Source organism: Asparagus officinalis, chromosome 6, assembly GCF_001876935.1.
Source record: "Asparagus officinalis chromosome 6, Aspof.V1, whole genome shotgun sequence".
Taxonomy (NCBI): Eukaryota; Viridiplantae; Streptophyta; class Magnoliopsida; order Asparagales; family Asparagaceae; genus Asparagus; species Asparagus officinalis.
Genome location: NC_033799.1, coordinates 3,879,060 through 3,900,192, shown reverse-complemented (window position 1 = coordinate 3,900,192; position 21,133 = coordinate 3,879,060). Strand labels below are relative to the sequence as shown.

General features: G+C 31.9%; 1 protein-coding gene across 1 annotated transcript in view; it reads left to right on the top strand.

Moving 5' to 3' along the window:
* LOC109845202 (terpene synthase 10-like) overlaps positions 1 to 21,133 on the top strand; it is a 52,270-nt gene that overhangs the window by 19,107 nt on the left and 12,030 nt on the right. The window contains exons 5-6 of the mRNA XM_020414423.1: positions 3,015 to 3,384; positions 20,585 to 20,803. Coding sequence (XP_020270012.1) covers positions 3,015 to 3,384; positions 20,585 to 20,803 — 589 coding nt within the window. The remainder of the gene's footprint in view (positions 1 to 3,014; positions 3,385 to 20,584; positions 20,804 to 21,133) is intronic.

Genomic DNA, 21,133 nt, shown 5'->3' with positions numbered 1-21,133 from the left:
CTTCCGGAACGCCGCGCTTAATGATCATTAGATTCATACGATTTGAACGTTCCCATTTCTCATACTCCTTCTTTGCATCAGGAGTGCTATCCGCATTGAAGGGTTGGGGTTGTTCAGTTCTTAATACAAAGTCTAAATCCATGCAGCCAAGAACAATTAAAATGTTCTCTTTCCAAACTTTGAAGTTAGTCCCATCAAGCATGGGAGTTGAGTTGATGTTAGCAGAAATTGTTGCAGCAGATGCATTAGCTGAAATAAACAAAGGATGCTCACATTATTAACTATAATTAGTAATCAATAACTTTCAAATAATGACAAATCTCATCTCAAGATATCTGGCACAACATTAATATCAAGTCTTTGGACAGTAATATTAATTGCAAGTGATACCTTGTTGTAATGATCAAATACTGACAATAATGCATGTCAAATAATGAAACTATCTTTGGATCGATTCATTATCCACATGTAAACCTTATAATTATCACGTAATTATCATCGCAGATGCGCATGCAATCTAAAATAAATAATAACCTTCCTTTGGGCCGATTAAATATTTACACGAAAACATACACACAAACATCTAACGATTAAATATTTACACGAAAACATACACACAAACATCTAACATCCCTCATGAACAATCTACACAAGAGAGGTTACTTTGGCAACTTCTTGTTTCAATCGATCATTTAGAATGAGAGACAACTTTAATACCTGAGTGTCATATTATTTGAAATAAATAATTGATCAACTACCAAATTTAATTTAAATTAAATAATTTAATTTAAATCAACTGAATTTCCATAGCTTAATTAGGGCCTCATAACTTAATTAATTAAGCATACCAAATTGGGCTCATATTTAAGCAAACCCCTTCAAGTTAATTAATCCACAACTTAGGAGTTACAGACTCAAATTACCCATGGTCCATAACTAAATTAGGTTTTAATTGATTTATTCAATTAAGCCATGCTTAAATTAATTACTGGCCCATTTAGTTTGGTCATAGGCCCAAAAGATTGACACAGGCTCATATAACCAGAACTAAATGGCTTAATATCTGGCCTTTGATTTCTCAAAGAAAGCTTGCAGCCTTCTTTCACCCGATGAAACCAAAGCAACCTTAGGTTCGCCTTCGAATGAAACCTAATCTCTCTGCTTGTTAACAAGCATCGATCATCCCTGAGGTCGAAGGTCAAGCCCGCCTGCAATCTTTCCCAACCGCAGGCCAAAAAGAGAGAGCTCGCCGTTCAATTCGAAAGCTCGCCTTCAACAAATGAGATCGAGCTCGCCTGAACTGAAATCGAGACAAAGCTCGCTAAAATTCGAGTCAAAACTCGCCTGATCTGAACCCTAAGCTCGCCTGAGATCGAGGTAATTCTCTAACCTCTTTTACCCAATGAACGCAATGCTCGTTTGAGAACGAATGCAAGGCTCGTTGAGAACAAACGCAGGGCTCGTTGAAAACGAACGCAGGGCTCGTTGAAAACGAACGCAGCGTTCGACTTGAAAGCGAACGCAGTGTTCAACTTGAGACCGAACGCAGGATTCAACGAACACAGAGTTCGACGAACGCTGGGTTCGATAGAGAACGAACGTGGGTTCGTTTGAAGTTAAGCATGATTTTCGCTGAAGCTTTCCAGCCCTGAAGCTCGCCTAAAATTGAGGTAACTGCCTCCTTAATTTCAGCACGTTTTCACGCACGTCCCCTTCGAAAGTTAACTGTCGCCGCCGCCGCTTGAGCTCCCGCACCCTAGGGTTTCGAAAACCCTAGAGCTTCCTGATGCGGCCGCCGCTGACTTTTGACAGTGTGGCCGCCAGCGATCATCGCCGGCGAGGAGAGAAGCGACCGATGGCTTAAACCAAAATTGTTGTTGTTCTTAATTTCGAACTTAATCCATAAATTAGATCCAACAACCCGAAATTGAATCACCAAACTGAAGTTTGAATTTAATCCCCAAACTGAATCCATCAAATCAAAAAATTGATAAAGATGCACACAATATGGATCAAATAACCAAATTGATCCAGATTGAACCGAAAGAAAACAGAAACCAAAGCATAAGATTTTACTGTTCATTCATGCATGCTACAGTGCCACGAACAACAGATTTTAATAAAACAGGATTAAGATCAAAAGTAACCCTAATTTCATAATCTTAAACATAAATCTCAAAGAATTAAACACGGATGCTCTGATACCACTTGTTGGACTTTATTCGTGATTAATTCATAGAGATTAAACATGAGAGCGGACGCAATATCTGAATCCATGACAAATTTGCACTAGATCTGAATTAGGGTTTGATCTTCTAATCTTAAGGGTCTCTCCTCTAGAATCTCTTTAGATGGGGATTAAGAGAATAGAGAATATAACTCTAGATTAGGGACCATAACCCCTTATTTATAGATGTTGTACATTAGCAATTTGGCCCATCATCAAATCACAATTACAACCTGGTATCTGCACATATAACCCCATAATTATATTTAAATACCCATTAACCCAAATTGATTGATCACTTTAGTGGGTTATCCTGAAGGATAGCAATACACAATGATTAATCATATGTGCCCACAAATAGATTTAATTAGATTTAAATCTAACATGAAACTTTTCACAAATTCTTTGTGAAACAAGTTTGTAGGATTGCATATTTTTTTGAGAAAGGAGTAAGTATTGATATTTGAAATCATTATAGGGTTGAAAAAGTGTCTCCAACAATCATAAACTTTCAAAACACACATTAGAAAAAAAACAGTCATTTTCCAACAGACTACTTCTAGCAGTCATTTGTTTGTTGATATTTTCATAATTTTAAAATTTTAAAATAACAATAACATTAATAATTAAAATAATATATTAAAAAAATTAATCTCAAATATCCGATGTGGGACTATATTATTTTTACAAACAAATACTAGCATTTGTGCATCATAACTGATGACATGTGACAGTTACCAATTTACTGAATTAAATTTCTAACCAAAAGTTTTTATTTGTGATTTAGATATATTCAAAAAGTTCAAGGAAGGGGAAGTATTCATGAAATGCTTAAGCCAAGATGTGAAGGGTTTGCTGAGCTTATATGAAGCTACTCACCTCTCGATTCCTGGGGAAAAAATATTAGAAGAAGCTAAGGAATTTTGTGTGAAGCATCTCTCGAGTGTAAGCCAAGATGTGGATATAAATATAGCTAAGCAAGTGAGACGTTCTCTTGAGGATCCTACACATTGGTTGATCCCGAGATTGGAAACAAGATATTACATTGATGAGTATGAAAAAGAGGAGGAAATGAGATCTTGTTTGCTTGAGCTAGCCAAGTTAGACTTCAATGCTGTGCAAGCCGTGCACCAAAAGGAGATCAAGGAATTATCGAGGTAATTAACAGCTTGACTACATAGACACCCCCCCCCTCCCTTTTGGATATTTTTTTGCTTTTAGGAAAAAGAAAGTATCAAGTGGTGTCTCATTATCTTAAATGATCAACTAGGTGAGACACATTATATACGCTACATAGAGTAGAACATATATGTTAGATCTGAGATGCAAGCCTCGATGAGAGCTAAATCGATTTGCTATAGTTTTTCGCTAAAACACAAAATAAGTAGCAAATATATAGAAAATCAAAAGCGAACAACCAAATCGAAAACCAACCTAGGAACATGTGACATTTTTATAATGGTTTGGATAACAATCCTATGTCCTCTCTTATAATTCGAGCTCAAGTCGCTTTATGATTCTTCATCTTCACTTGAGAAATCCTACAATGTTACCTTAAAGCTCTTATTCTTTCTTTTATAATCACTCTTGTTCATGAGAGGACATTTATTTCTGGAATGCTCGAGTATTTTGCAATGATGACAAATAATTTCATGATCTAAATTTATAATTAACACCCTTAACATTTTAAAAATTTTATAAACACTCTCAAAAGTTTATATAATAAAAAAGCAACATGAAATTATAAAATTTCAAATTTTGCAAACAACAAAGTTGAATTTAGAACATTACCATCGGGCACCTGAAAATTTAAAGTTGGAAAAAAATAATCTCAGAGTTATAAAAATTGTAAAACAAACTCATTCACAAATTAAAAATCATAAAATATCTTAAAATTTCAAAACTTATAACTAGTACATATCAAATTTGAATATATCAACAGAATGCTAAAATTTTAAATTTTACAGAAAGCAATCTAAAGTTTCAGTAGTTATAAAAAATACCATCAAAATTTTAGAGTTGCAAGAAATATTCTGACATTTAAAAACTTACCACCAACATATGAAATATAAAAATTATAAGTATCCAACTTAAAATTTAAAATTTAAAAAAATACTCTCACAAGGTTAAAAAATTTGCACAACACAGCCTCAAAAATTCAAAATCACAAAAAATGACTAAAATTTTAAAACTTAGCAAAGAAAAGAGTAGTTTACTGATATTCTTTCATTGAGATATATAAATTTAACTTAAATTTAAGGTTTACTATCCCTTTTTATCATTTAAAAGTAGTCTAATTTTATCAAAAAGATAAATATAGAGAATGATTGATGTTGACTTAATAAAAAAAATAAAACAGAATAAATGAAAGACACTATTTTTTAAATATTTTATAGAATAGTCTATTTTTTGAGTAACTTAGGAGTCTTTAGAAGGGAATTACGTGAACTTTTTTTAGTACTTTTGTATGCTTATGTGCATGCTTTCATCATATGAAAGTGTACTAGAGTTAGCATTAGTCTTTAGTTTATATTTTTTTAAAAGTCTATCAAGAACTAGGAACAAACTCTAGCTATATTCTCTTTTGTGTTATTTTAGCCCACTTTTCATGAGTTATCTTATCTTATTTGCTTTAATTGTTCATTTTCATTTTATAATGTTGTTTTAAGTGTTTTTTACTTTTGTAATACTATACTTTCTTAGGTCAAGCTTAGTTTCATGTCGGTCCAAATAACATGATAATTCAAATTGGCTTCAGATTACATTTGTCTCCTGTCAATTCATTTATAAATATTTGGGTGTAGCTCATTTAAACGAATATCAAAGAAAATAAATAATCACATGCTATAGTTTAGATATCTAAGTGTGTAAAAATTATCAAAGTGGAATGGAGGAACAAATTTTAGTAAAGAAATAAATTGAAAATACTTAATCATGGTGTTTTACCACGTGTGTTGCATGTGCATATAACCTAGTGTAAAAAAAAATCAAGAGGTATTTGCATTTCAAAAATTCTAAAATCAATATGCATTGATTAATAATAAAATTACTGCAAAAAACTTAAATTAAGAACTAACTTTTAGGCCCATATGGATCATGACAAGATGAAAAATTAAAAAAAAATATTAAAATGAAGGAAAATGAAAGTAGAAATTTAGAATGAGAAATATAATTTTACGTGATAGACATTTTAATTTTATAGCAAACACAAACCCTACAACCTCTCATATTATCGTCATGTCTATTTCCTGTTATGTTTTTTTAATCTCTTTCTCTTAATGTGAATTCTTTTTATGTTTGTTTTTGTTTCTCCTCATTTTGGCCTCTTTTTTTCTTTTCTTGTTACTTTCTCCTCAAAGTCAAATACAATAATAGAAGTAATAACAATATACCAATATCATCTTGTAATTGTTATCCCCCAGTGAATTTTTGAGGGAGTGGAGGTGTTATGTGTAATTTTTCTAAATTAAAATGAAAATCCAATGGCTCTTAGCGCTAATAAAGGACCTGAGCAGGTTTAAGTGAAACTGATGATATAGGTGATGGCAGTTATATACAATTATTCTAACCCAAGTATTTTTTTTTATAAATTCTAGTAATTTTAAGTTTTTGTAAAAATTTAGACATTGATTAGATTTGAAATTACTTCAAGAGTATTAACTATTACCTGAATATATTGACTATTATTATAAAAGTTTAACATAAAACTTTTGTTGATATTATCTCTGTTAATATAGCTTGTATATATACGACATATGTACAATTTTTTTTTTTTTGTAAATGAAAAATTTTATTCATTTGACCATATGGAGAATTTTGTGTACATCATCAGAACTCAAAAATTGAGTATCCGTCTGTTCCCTGCAAATTTATATACAGTTACAGGGAAATTATCCATTTCTCATCTTCTGAATGTATATTACTATTTAGAATTATTGTTAGCATGTTCACCTTGATGATTCTGAGTATAACTATATAATAATATTTAATATTGTATTAATATAATATTTATATAAAATAATAAGATTCATAATTATGAAAAAAATATGAGAAGAAAATATATTTTTTACCAATTCTCATAAATTAAAAAAATAATGTAATCATGAAGGTAATAGGAAAAGTCATTCAACTTTTCATTACTCCACTACCTTATTAACCCACCATCCATTAATTTACTCATTCATTAAGCTTTATTTTTCCATTAATCATATTTAATTGCACCATTGTAACAAATACCATTACTCCTCCACTAATTATCCATAATATCTCAATTATGCAGCTCTTCATTTTTCCTCAACTAATTATCCATAACCTGACAATTATGCACCTCTTTATTTTCCCGTGATCTTTCTCTTCTCTCTAAGAGAGCAACGAAAATTCCCTATCAAGGGGAATAGGCTAATATTTTTTATTTAGTCGTTTTTTGCCAAATGTGCATAAAAAAAAGATTTTGTTCTATGTGCATAAAAAGAATATTTTTTTTATATAGTGAAATCGTAACTAGGTTTTCAATTTGATTTAGTTGTTTTGCATTTGCAGGCCTAAGCACCTTACGATTCCATGCGAGCACTTTTGAATGATGTTTACTTGTAAACGAGATTTTTTGTTAACAAAATTATATGAATTTCAGAATAAACTTAATCTAGGTAGGTGAATCCACATATTACTTAATATAGTTTACTTTATATATAGTAAGCACAAGTTAAGTAATCTGTTGAAGAAAGTACATCAAACGCATAATATGCAACTTTCTTCTTTTAGTTGAAGAAAGGAAGACCTAGAAAAAATTTCAATGTCAGATGATGAATGATCTGTCGACGAGAGAAAATATTATTTAAGTCTATTGTATTAATGATGCATCAAGAGAATGATCATTGTTGTATCAATATGTAAATTTTGAAATCTACTAATGTGATGACTACCAATACCATTGAATAATTTCTCAGTGGCATGGACCCATGGTATTAAAGCTTGAAATGGACCAATAATACATGCAAATAGGAAATCAAACTAAATCCAAGATCCATTAATTAGGATGGGGATCCTCTAGGAGGACACTTGTTTGGTTGATGTGTTCTTTTAGTTTGCTATTGATATTGACATGAGTTGCTGCAAATTAAGATATTTTTGCCAGTCCGTGTGAGCGGTTTTATGTCAAATAAATTAATGAAATATAACTAGTTTTATTATATAGATGCTAAATCAAGATTAAAAATAATCCCTCGCGTTAAATTGAGTGCGAAAATTAAGTTATCATCACGTGATTCTCGCATCACGTACATTTTAACCAACCTTGAAATGGGTGTTCTTAAAATTCAGATAGTACCGACGTTAATGGAAAGGGTTTAGGGAATATACCACTTAAATAAACTTCCAAGTCAGTGATAACCTTGATTAATCTAATGTTTTTGATATTGTTGTTATGTAGTTGTTTAAAATGGCATATAAATGTATCTAGTTTCTCTCATATAACCACAATCATAACTTCACCATCAATCTCATTAATATCCTTACTAATCTCAAATTAAATTCTCCAACCCTTCAACTTCATAAATGTTAAACTAAATGTGCTAATTTTATAAATTTATTAAAAAAACCAAAATTTCATAAATTCACAGAAAAGAATCCTAAAACTTTACAAACTGTAGACAAATGCTTATAAATTTCAAAAATAAACCTCATACAAAATTATATTCAATCTAGAAATTTAACTGATGAGAAAATACAAATATATCCTCATGGTTTTCTATGTTTAGTCCAAAATCAAACTTTTCCATAAATTATATAATAAAATTATTTAAAAAAATTTAGGACAAAATACAAATACATAGACATGCAACGCACATGCACTATCCCTCATTTATATATAACTAGTTTTTACACACGTGCAATGCACGTGATTTAATACCATGATTAAGTAATTTTGGCAGTTTGTGCTCATTTTTTTCTTTAAACTCTTACATCCCGATTATTTTTTTATGTTTGTTTAAATGGGATACACCCAATTTAAATTTTCATGTTGATATTTGAATTAACAAAAAACAAATATAATTTAAAAATAATTTGAATTTTCATATTATTTTTGACCGATATGAAACTAAGCTTTATTTGAGAAAGTATAGCATTGCAAAGTGAAAAATATTAAAATAGTGTTATACAAGGAAGGTGAATATTTAAAACCAATATGGCAAAATGATTGATTTAAAGTATGTTAAAACGATGCAAAAGAGAATATGAAGTTTATTCCTAATCATTGATAGACTTCATAAAAAAAAATATAAATTAAAGATTAATGCTAACTCTAGTATACTTTTATATGATAAAAACATCCACATAAGAATATAAAAGTACTGAAAAAAATTCATGAAACTCCCTTCTAAAGATTCCTAATTTCACTCAAAATAATTAAACTATTCTATAAAATATTCATAAAATATTATTTTTATTTCTTCTATTTTATTTTTTATTGAGTTAAGATCAATCCTTCTTTAGGTTTATCATTTATCATTTTTCGGATAATTCTAGAGTATTATCTTCATCATCTACATTAATTATGACATCAGGCTAATTTTGTATTTTTTTATGCTATTATCTTTCCTAGGCTCGTTAATTTTTTATCATCTCATTTAACTTTACAAAGAAGTCAAATGTACTTATGATGTTCAACACAAACTGCTTAAAATATAGACTTTGATTTTTTTTTCTATTTCAATGAGAATAAATATTAATTTCATATATATAAAATTCTTTGTGTTCCTAATTTATTACTTAAATAAATTAGAAGCTATCTCTTTATTTTCCTCTAAAATGAATTATTCTGATGTGCATCCAATAAGAATTTCTGTTATTTAAATAATATTACCTTTGCTCTATCCCTGTTATTTTGCATAAAGATCTAAACTAAATTCCTGCATTATTCATTACCAATTTCTCTTAGATTATAATATTAATATTTAATTTGAAGAACACGATATGGAATTTATGAATACTTACTAATTTATCTTATGTCTTCCATGGAGATTTTTTCTTTGATTAGGATAAAGTTATTAAATTATTTTTTAATATAACTCATTCAGTGCTTCATTAATAGATATGTCTTATGTTAATGCCAATTCAAGTGATTCATTGACGTTTTCTGAATTTTAGATTTATTTCCATCACTTTCCCATTTGCAATGGAAATAACTCAATTCTTTTAAAGTTATCTCTAAATATTCTAATAGTTCCTCCATATGTAATTCCTTGTATTCTTTTATCCTATAAATATTATTAACGTCAAAGATTAAATTTTCTAAATTAAAATCAATTAATGCTAAGGTATAATATTATAGTGTTTTATCATTCTATGGATTTAAACATCTATCAATTAATGTTACGAATGTATTTTGGCTACCCCAACTTATTACTAAAATTATATGAAATTACTTTAATTTATATAGTGCCGATAATTTTTAATCTATAGTATTTTAAAAATTTTATCCATTAACCGGATGTTTTTAATCAATTCTTATTGTTTTTGTTTACCAGTATTAACTTAGAGTATTCTTAGATGCTGAAAATGGATAGTAAATCCCTAAATTAGAAATTTTAATATATATATATATATATATATTAGTTTTTACACACGTGCAATGCACGTGATTTAATACCATGATTAAGTATTTTTGGCAGTTTGTGCTCATTTTTTTCTTTAAACTCTTACATCCCGATTATTTTTTTATGTTTGTTTAAATGGGATACACCCAATTTAAATTTTCATGTTGATATTTGAATTGACAAAAAACAAATATAATTTAAAAATAATTTGAATTTTCATATTATTTTTGACCGATATGAAACTAAGCTTTATTTGAGAAAGTATAGCATTGCAAAGTGAAAAATATTAAAATAGTGTTATACAAGGAAGGTGAATATTTAAAACCAATATGGCAAAATGATTGATTTAAAGTATGTTAAAACGATGCAAAAGAGAATATGAAGTTTATTCCTAATCATTGATAGACTTCATAAAAAAATATAAATTAAAGATTAATGCTAACTCTAGTATACTTTTATATGATAAAAACATCCACATAAGAATATAAAAGTACTGAAAAAAATTCATGAAACTCCCTTCTAAAGATTCCTAATTTCACTCAAAATAATTAAACTATTCTATAAAATATTCATAAAATATTATTTTTATTTCTTCTATTTTATTTTTTATTGAGTTAAGATCAATCCTTCTTCAGGTTTATCATTTATCATTTCTCGGACAATTCTAGAGTATTGTCTTCATCATCTACATTAATTGTGACATCAGGCTAATTTTGTATTTTTTATGCTATTATCTTTCCTAGGCTCGTTAATTTTTTATCATCTCATTTAACTTTACAAAGAAGTCAAATGTACTTATGATGTTCAACACAAACTGCTCAAAATATAGACTTTGATTTTTTTTCTATTTCAATGAGAATAAATATTAATTTTATATATATAAAATTCTTTGTGTTCCTAATTTATTACTTAAATAAATTAGAAGCTATCTCTTTATTTTCCTCTTTAAAAATTTTGAGGTTAATTTTAGAAAATTTTAATTTTTTAGGTGTCTAAGGGTAATATCTTGAATTCATCTTATTTTATTTACAAATTTTAGAATTTTAGGGTGGCTTTTTATAATTTGAACTTTTGAAGGTGTTTTTATAATTTTTGAGATATTGAGGGTGTTAATTAAAAAATTTAAATTTAAATATCAAAAATTTTAGGTGTATCATGGTAATCTCTTGAATTCATCTGTGTTGTTTGTAAGTTTTAAAATTTTAGAATTGTAATGTGCTTGTCTGTAATTTAAACTTTTGAGGGTGTTTCTATAATTTTTGAGACATTGAGGTGTTAACTGTAAATTTTAAATTGTTTGCAAACTGATGTTAATTTTTTAATTTTATGTTTTTTATTTTATGTTTTGATACATTTGGATGAGTTTTATAGTTTTGAACTTTTTAGGGTCTTTTATGCATTTTTAAAACTTTTTATGATTTTTTGCAATACTTCATGTATTATAATATGTTATCTACTTGAATTTTCTTTATCTTAACAAACTAATATCATTTTTATGTTTTATATATTTTTATATATTTTATTAATATTAGTTTTTTTAAATTGTTAAGCTAAACATGGTTCACATAGGATTATGATAAGATATGATTATGATTAGGATAGATTAAGATATAAATTTTTTAAAATTTTGAAAGAGATTTTAAAAAAATTTACTTTTAAGTTTGGTAGTTGTAAATTCTATGTTTTATGTGTTGGTGGTAATTTTTTAAATGTTAATATATTTCTTGTAACTCTAAAATTTTGAGGGTGTCTTTTGCAATTATTAAAACTATAGAATAATTTTGAAAAATATTAAATTTCAACGGTCTACCAATCGACGAATTTGATGTGTGCTAGTTAAAATTTTTAAAAATTTAGAGTTTTTTTTACGATTTTTAAATTTTGAAGGAGTTTTTTTAAAAATTTTGAGGTTAATTTTGGAAAATTTTAATTTTTTAGGTGTCTAAGGGTAATATCTTGAATTCATCTTATTTTATTTATAAATTTTAGAATTTTAGGGTGGCTTTTTATAATTTGAACTTTTGAAGGTGTTTTTATAATTTTTGAGATATTGAGGGTGTTAATTAAAAAATTTAAATTTAAATGTCAAAAATTTTAGGTGTATCATGGTAATCTCTTGAATTCATCTGTGTTGTTTGTAAGTTTTAAAATTTTAGAATTATAATGTGCTTGTCTGTAATTTAAACTTTTTAGGGTGTTTCTATAATTTTTGAGACATTGAGGTGTTAACTGTAAATTTTAAATTCTTTGCAAACTGATGTTAATTTTTTAATTTCATGTTTTTTATTTTATGTTTTGATACATTTGGATGAGTTTTATAGTTTTGAACTTTTCAGGGTCTTTTATGCAATTTTAAAACTTTTTATGATTTTTTTGCAATACGTCATGTATTATAATATGTCATCTACTTGAATTTTCTTTATCTTAACAAACTAATATCATTTTTATGTTTTATATATTTTATTAATATTATTTTTTTTAAATTGTTAAGCTAAACATGGTTCACATAGGATTAGGATAAGATATGATTATGATTAGGATAGATTAAGATATAAATAAAATATTCAAAATAGTGAAGGGTAATATTAACCATTAAAAATTAGAATTTGATTATAGATAAGGTAGTTCAAACTATAAAGGGGTATATTTGTCTAAAAAAGATTTTCCGAACTCGTGCTTTTAAAGGGAGTATGATAAGAAATGAGTAGCGTTTTTAAATGCACAAAAAACTGACACATGTCATCTAAGTGCATGATATTAAGAAATAACCATGTATCATTCTCTCATATCAGAAGATCACATGTGGACACCTAATCTTATTTTCATCTAATTAAGAAATCTCATCAAATTAAAATTATATACAGTTAGAACATTCTAATAATGAATTACTTTGTAATCCTAATAAAATTTATAACTATCCATAATTAAAAAAATCTCATAACCATATGTCTCCTTTATGTACAAATTAGTGAAATTTTCCTAAAACTTATCCTATTAGAAACTGATATGTTGACAGGTAAACCTAAGAATAATGATAAAATTAAATTTATTCATAATTAGAAAATTCTAATTATCAAAATCCTCCTTTTTAATCCTCTTTAATAGCAACAATCCTTATCAACTTAAAACTATCTATAATTCAGAAATTCTTTTAATGAAAGCCTTATTTATATGAAAGAAGTTTTCAAAATTAAAAAAAATTATCAACTGGCCTATTAAAAATCTAAAAATTATAAACAATCCCATTTTCAAAATTAGAAAATTATCAACTTCCCTATTGAAAGTCCAAAAATTACCATAAAACTCCAAAAATTATAAACTACACTCTAAGATCCAAAAATTAGAAATAGTCTCCTAATAAATATAAATTTTGAAAAAGGTACAAAAATTAGAAATTTGCGAACAATCCCTTAAGATTGAAAAACTAGAAATAAACCTTGAGATAATTCAAAAATTATAAATAACATAACAAAATTCAGAAAATTACAAACTTACCTTTTAAAATCCATAAGATACAAACAATCCATTGAGAGTAAAAAACAGCACAAAAGTCCTATGAAAAATTGAATGATAAAAATAGTATTCTGAAATTTTACCATTGTTTTAAAATTTTACGACCAACCTCTTAATATTTTTAAAAATTATAAATATCCCCTTGAAAATTTTTATAAGTGGCCTTTTGAAAATTTCACAAGTGGCCCCATTAAAGTTGCAATAATAACATTTACACTGTTAAAAATTTGAAATATTACTATCAACTTCCTAAAACCTCTATAAATTGAACCCTTGAAAGTTTCAAAAAGTACAAATACCCCATGAAAAATCTAAAAATTACGTACAAATAATCTTATGAAAGTTGCAAGCACCACCTTGAGATTCAAAAATTATAAACGAATCCTTGAGAAATCAAAGAATTACAAATAACATCATAAAATTCAGAAAATTATAAACTGTCCCTTTAAAATCCATAAATTACAAATAATCCCTAAAAGATTTACGGACAATCCTCTAAAAAGATAAAACACTACAAACAGCCCTTGAAGTTTTACAAACAAACCCCTAACAATTTTTTAACCAACCCCTTAATATTTTCAAAAATTAGAAATATTCCCTTGAGAATTTTAAAACAATCTTTAAAAATTTTACAATTGACCCCACAAAAGTCGCTAAAGTAATGAATACCATGCTAAAAATTTAAAAATATTATAAATAACTCATTAAAGGTTTTACCAAAAACATCCCTTAAAAGTTTTCATGATTACAAATATCCGCGAAGAATTTTTAAAAAGCCCATGAAGTTTTTGTAAATTACAAATAACCTCATAAAACTTTACAAAACAGCGCCATGAAAACTTTATAGCCACCCCTTAAAAATTATAAAAATATAAATAACCCTCGATATCTTACAAAATCACCCAAAAAAATCCTAAGATTATCCCTAATTTAACATATCATGTTATAATACTATAATACATTAGTGTGGGGAATATGTGAGGTGGGAGGGTATAATAGTGATGAGACGTCCTACGTCCTGAATGCTAGGGGATAATTAAACTCTTTACTATCCATTTTGGGGATTAAAGGGAAGTCCTAATCCCGGTCATGTCACAATCTCAACATAGCCAAACACGAGCACTGATTTAAATCGTGGGACATTGAAATCCCAACCGTTTTTTAGTTTTTAAAAATCATAAATTTTTATTTAGATTGTAAAGGAAAAATTGCTAGCTATGTTATCTAATTTTAAATTTCAAACATATGATTATAATTTATCTGTGAAAAATCCTACCATTCGAAGTATCTACTATAACTAATAAAAAATATATATTCTCTTCTTCTCATGATAACATAGCAAAAAGAAGTGCTCCTTGTTTTTTCCCCTTCATAAGTATTTAAAGTATTAGTTAAAAGATGATTTGTAAGTTATAATCTACAAAGAAAACTAATCAAATCACTTCTTTTATTACACTAGGATAGCTTACTTATTTGAAGGGCATATAAACCAACATACTAAACTAAGGAAATTAAAATAATCCGTAGGAATTGTTATGCTCTGATACCATGTGTTGCGCGCCGTGCGAAAGCATGCTCGACAACCAAATAAGTCGGTGAGTGATGAGAGAAGAAAACCAAACCCAAACACGAGTGCAATTCACAAAATAATTATAAAAACACACACAAACATAAGAATTTATGTGGTTCGGCAATTGCCTACGTCCACAGGGAGAGGATGGGGAGATTTCACTATATGGAGGAGAAATACAATGGGTTATAACTCACAAAATCACTCAAATATAACCCTAATCAAAGCTCTCAACTCCCTCATAATATCTCCCTCTCAAAGTGCTAAAAACAATGTTAATTCTCTCCTTAAGAAACCCTAAAAAACGTGGTACTATTTATAACAAAACACAATCCTAAATAGATTATGATTCTAAAAACGAGTCTGCCACACCCTGGTGTGGTACACATCACACCCATGACAAACAGGATAGATTCTACCATACGAGGGTGTGGCAGACACCATACCCATGGCAAACAGTGCAGATTCTACTACCGGTGTGGCAGACACCACACCAGAGTACGGTGCAGTCTGTTTTGCTTATTCTTCACGTTTTTCTCAATTCCTTCGCCGTTTTCATAATTCTCCACCTCGGCGAAGTGTTCCCAACACTGAGCCGACACCAACATGAGCATCAATGCATCGTCTCTCCATACTCGGCTGCACTAATATGGTTGCCTACGTACCCCCTCTCCCAAGGGATCAAGCCGCACGTAGTTCATCCAAATGGCCGTCAACGGCCTCAACAATCACGAATGTGCAACAAGTTTTGATAATGATCAAACTTGTTGCTCAGAACTACCTTAGTGAGCATATCCGCCGGATTATCCTTCGTGTGGACTTTCACAATCTCCATATCGCCATCTACAAGAACATTCCGAACGAAGTGATAACGAACGTTAATGTGCTTCGTCCTTGCATGAAAAACCTGATTCTTTGCCAAATAGATAGCACTCATGCTATCACAATGAATGGTGACGGACCGCTGCGATATACCAAGTTCCTCTAAAAGTCCTCGAAGCCAAATAGCCTCCTTCACAGCCTCTGTAATCGCCATATATTTTGCTTCCGTCGTAGACAAAGCCACCGTCGACTGTAAGGTGCATCTCTAATACACTAGCGCACGGGTCAAGTGAATACATACCCCGTAGTAGACCGGCTCTTATCCAAATCCCCGGTAAAATTCGAATCAACATAGCCAATGCATAGCTGTCCACCTATAGTATCCCGCTCATAAACCAAACCAACATTGAGCGTACCTCTAATGTACCTCAAAATCCATCTCACAGCATCCCAATGACCCACTCCTGGATCATACATGTATCTCGAAACCATGCTCACCGCCTGTGATAAATCCGGCCTCGTACATACCATCGCATACATCAAGCTCCCAACCACACTCGCATATAGAGTCTTCGATATCAACTCTCGATCTTCAACTGACTCCGGTGAAAGACCAGCTGAAAGCTTCAAATGGGCTCCCAATGGTACACTAACTGGCTTCGTATCCATGCTAACATAAAACCGGTTTAGAACCATCTTCAAATAAGCCACATGTGTCAAACAAATTCTTCCCTTCTTCTTGTCTCCGCCTATCTCCATTCCCAAAATACATTTGGCCTCACCCAAGTCCTTCATCTTAAACTCATTTGAAAACTGAACTTTCAACTCATCTATAGCCGACCTGGAAGTAGAGGCAACCAACATGTCATCAAGATAAATCAACAAATAAATGTACGCACATAATCTCAATTTGCAAAATACACGCAAGGATCAAACTGCTCCGAGTGTACGAATGTCCAAGTATAAAACCATCAAATCGCCTATACCACTATCGAGAAGACTGCTTCAAACCGTATAGCGATTTCTTTAACCTGCAAACCAACTTATCTTTCCATGCAGCTCGGAATCCCAATGGCTGAGTCATATATTTCTTCATCAAGATCACCATGAAAAAATGTCGTCTTCACATCCAACTGATCTAACTCTAATCCATACTGTACCACCAAAGCTAGCAAAATCTGAATCGAAGAGTGCTTCATTACCGGAGAGAAAACCTCATTATAGTCAACACCTTCCTCCTGTGCATAGCCCTTCACAACCAACCTAGCTTTGAACCTTAATGGAGTATCCTCAATGCCCTCCTTCTTCGTGTATACCCACTTGCAACCAATCACCTTCCGCTCCTTTGGAAGCTCAACAAGATCCCATGTATCGTTCTTATGAAGAGACTTCATCTACTCCTGCATAGCTACCTATCACAAATCAGCCTCCGAACGCTGCTCGGTCTCTCTGAATGTAGTAGGCACCATCTTATCTATACTCTCCATTAGAAGTGCATACGCAACTGTGTCGGCATACCGTGCTGGCACTCGTATGTCTCTCCTCTGTCTCCGAACCATAATAGAATCTTGAACCTGAGCTGTCGGTCCCTGGTCCTACACATCAGTATCCGTATCCTCCGTGTCACCTTCATGCTCGCCTGGCGTCACCTCAGTCGGCACTCTAATGGATGCTGCATCATCTAGATACTGTGAAGCTGCATCGATCCCCACCACTTACGATATCTCTTCTGTCGGGTCGCTCTCCACCTGATGAGAGCTGAGAAGCTTTAAGATAGAAGCCTCATCGAATGTGACGTCCCTACTCAGCACAATCTTCTTATCAATTGGATCCTAAAGCTTGTATCCCTTGACACCACGCTTGAATCCTACAAATATGACCTTCTTGGCTCGAGGTTCTAACTTATCAGTTCTAACATGATAATATACAGGGCAACCAAATACCTTGAGCTGGTCATAGTCATGTACTGCCTCTCCCGACCACATCTCCATAGGGGCTTTCCCCTCAATCACAGATGAAGGCAGCCTATTAATGAGGTGGCTCGCATATGAATATGCCTCAGCCCAAAAGATCTTCTCCAAACCACTATGCGCCAATGAGCATCGGACCTTTTTTAGTAAAGACCGATTCAGCATCTCTGTCACCCTATTCTGGTTCGGTGTATGACTAACTGTGAATTGCTCCCTATGCCCTCGTCTCGACATAGCTGCTGAAAAGGGTCTGAAGTATACTCGCCGCCGTTGTCGGATCACAACATCTTAATCTTTCTCTCAGTCTGCAGTTTTAATCTCTTCTTCTACTCCACAAATAAATCTAGAACTTTATTCTTATGCTTCATGGTGTACACCCAACAACGCCTAGAATAGTCATCAACAAACGTGACGAACCAATGTCAACCACCAAGTGATGCCGTCTTGGTGAAACTCCAAATATCTGTGTGCACGTAGTCCAGGATGCCCCTCGTCCTATAAATAGCAGTCCCGAACTTCACCTTCGTTTTCTTTCCAAGAACATAGTGCTCACAAAAATCCACTTTTCCATTCTTGGCTCCTTTCAATAGCCCTTGCTTGCACAAAGCCTGCAATAACTTCTCTCCTGTATGCCTTAACCTGTAGTGCCAAAGTCTGCTCATGTTCGTCTCTGAAATAACTGAAGCAACATGGCCAACCTCAGTGCTCCCCTTCAGATAATATAAGTTCCAAATGCGGACTCCCTTCATCACCACTAAAGATTCCTTAGTAACATTTGCTACAGCGTCCTCAAATGTTACCTTGAATCCATTCGCCTCCAAAGCACCAACTGAGATAAGATTTTTCTTCAGCTGAGGAACGAATTCTCACCTCCTTTAATTCGCGGACTACTCCGTCATGCATCCGAATCCAAACAGTACATATCCCATAAATACCACAGGATTAATCATTTCTCATGACAACAACACCCCCATCGAGTCTCTCAAACAATGCAAACCAATCTCGCCTAGGGGTCACATGATAAGTAGTGCCAGAATTAAGCATCCAATCTGATGCATCCAAATGGTTCACCTCCGGAGTAATCAAAAGAGAAAAGGTCAAATCATCGGAATCATCGCCTTTCGCAACATTCACCTCATTGGCCTTCGGGCCCTTTTTCTTGCCATTCTCCTTCTCTTTGACCTTTGGACAATCTTTTTTCCAATGCCCTTGTTCATTGCAAAAAGCACATTGGTTCTTTCTTAGCTGGTGATGACCTTTGACTTTGACCTTCCTCGATTTTCACCTTTCGGTTATGGGTTTCTACCTCTCGTCGACAAGGCCTCTCCTGAAGTATTAGCGTGTGAAGTCTCCTTATCCTTCCTCCTCAAATCGTAGTTCGTCAATGCGTTAGTCACTTCACTATAAGTGATAGAAGATCTCTCGTTCAACAAAGTAAGCACAAGGGTATCATACTCCTCATCCGGTAAGGAGTCCAAAAGAATAATAGACTTGTACTCATCCGTGATCTTCTCATCCACGTTCGCCAAGTCCGACAACAACTTAGTGTAGTTGTTCACATGAGCCACCAGCGAGGTTCCTTTGGACATCTGAAATCTGAATAATCTTCGCAGCAAGTGCAAACGGCTCTCAACACTCTTCGTAAGATACTTATTATTGAGAATTTCTCACATCTTCATTACAGACGTCATCCCAATCACATTATATTTTAGCTCCTGTTCCAAACAAGACCTGATCACCCCCACAAGCGTTTCTATTCATCTTTTCCCATATCGTCTCTTCATATTTAGGTAGCCTCTCATCGACCATGATAGTCTCCTCCAAATTTTGAGCATTAAGCACATCGTGTATGTCGCTCATCCACAAACCAAAATTAATTTTACCGTCATATTTCACCACACTAATCTTAGTGTTTTGAAAACCAACTTGAACTGTACCCGCCATCTCGCTGCTTTCACCAACTTTTTTACCCATAATCACAAACTTTAAATTGTAAAGAAAGATTCAAACTTTATAGAATTTAGATGTTACCCAACTGAACCCTAGATTGGATTCCAAATAGAACTCCTAACCACACGAGGAAAGCGACATCTTCAACGGCAACTTCAAACCCTAACTCCACCGAAGCTTAGAACTCCAAGAATCAAGCTTCCAACTGAATCTTCCTCCACCTAATCCAAAACCCAAGATCTGAAATATGAGTTCTGATACCAATTGTTGTGCTCTGATACCACTTGTTGCGCGCCGTGCGGAAGCGTGCTCGATAACCAAACGAGTCGGTGAGTGATGAGAGAAGAAAATCAAAACCAAACATGAGTACAATTCACAAAATAACGATCAAAATCACACACAAATACAAGAATTTACGTGGTTCGGCAATTGCCTACGTCCACAGGGAGGGGATGAGAAGATTTCACTATATGGAGGAGAAATACAACGGGTTACAACTCCCAAAATCACTTAAATATAACCCTAACTAAAGCTCTCAACTCCCTCACAATATCTCCCTCTCAAAGTGCTCAAAACAATGCTAATTCTCTTCTTAAGAAACCCTAAAAACGTGGTTCTATTTATAACAAAACACAATCATAAATAGATTGGGATTCTAAAAATGAGTCTGCCACACCCTGGTGTGGCACACACCACACCCATAACAAACAAGACAGATTCTGCCACACCAGGGTGTGGCAGACATCACACCCATGGCAAACATGGTAGATTCTACCACCGGTGTGACAGACACCACACCAGGGTGTGGTGGAGTCTGTTTTGCTTATTATTCACGTTTTTCTCAATTCCTTCGCCGTTTTCACAGGAATTGTACTAGTAATACAATCCTTATTTTTAACTTAATAATATTACTTTGATATATGTTTGTTATACATAGATGGTGGGAAGAACTGGATCTAGTACACAAAGTTGATTTCTCAAGGGACCGCATAGTTGAAGTTTACCTATGGGCGAATGGAACTACATGGGAACCCAAATTTTCCAAGTGCAGGAAGGTAGTGGCAAAGTTTAATAGCGTTGCATTTGTGATCGATGATTTTTATGATATACATGCCACACTAGAAGAAGCCCAACTATTCACAGCGGCAATTAGAAGGTTCGTAAGCAACACAAAACTTTTCATTCATCTCCATGTTTCGTGTATTTTCAATAACATCTTATTATAGGGTAATTTCACAAAACCCCCTGCATCTTGGGCACAAACTTCTATATCTCTTTCAACTTGTTAAAGAAGGGTTTATATATATATATATATATATATATATATATATATATATATATATATATATATATTTAAATTTCCCTCCAAATCATTGTAATTCTAGATTCGTCTTTCAAATTGTTCCGTTCCCTCAAAATGTGACCAGCTAGTTATATATTGTGTCTTGTTCTTGTCACATGAATGTCCTTCACTCAAAAATTCCAT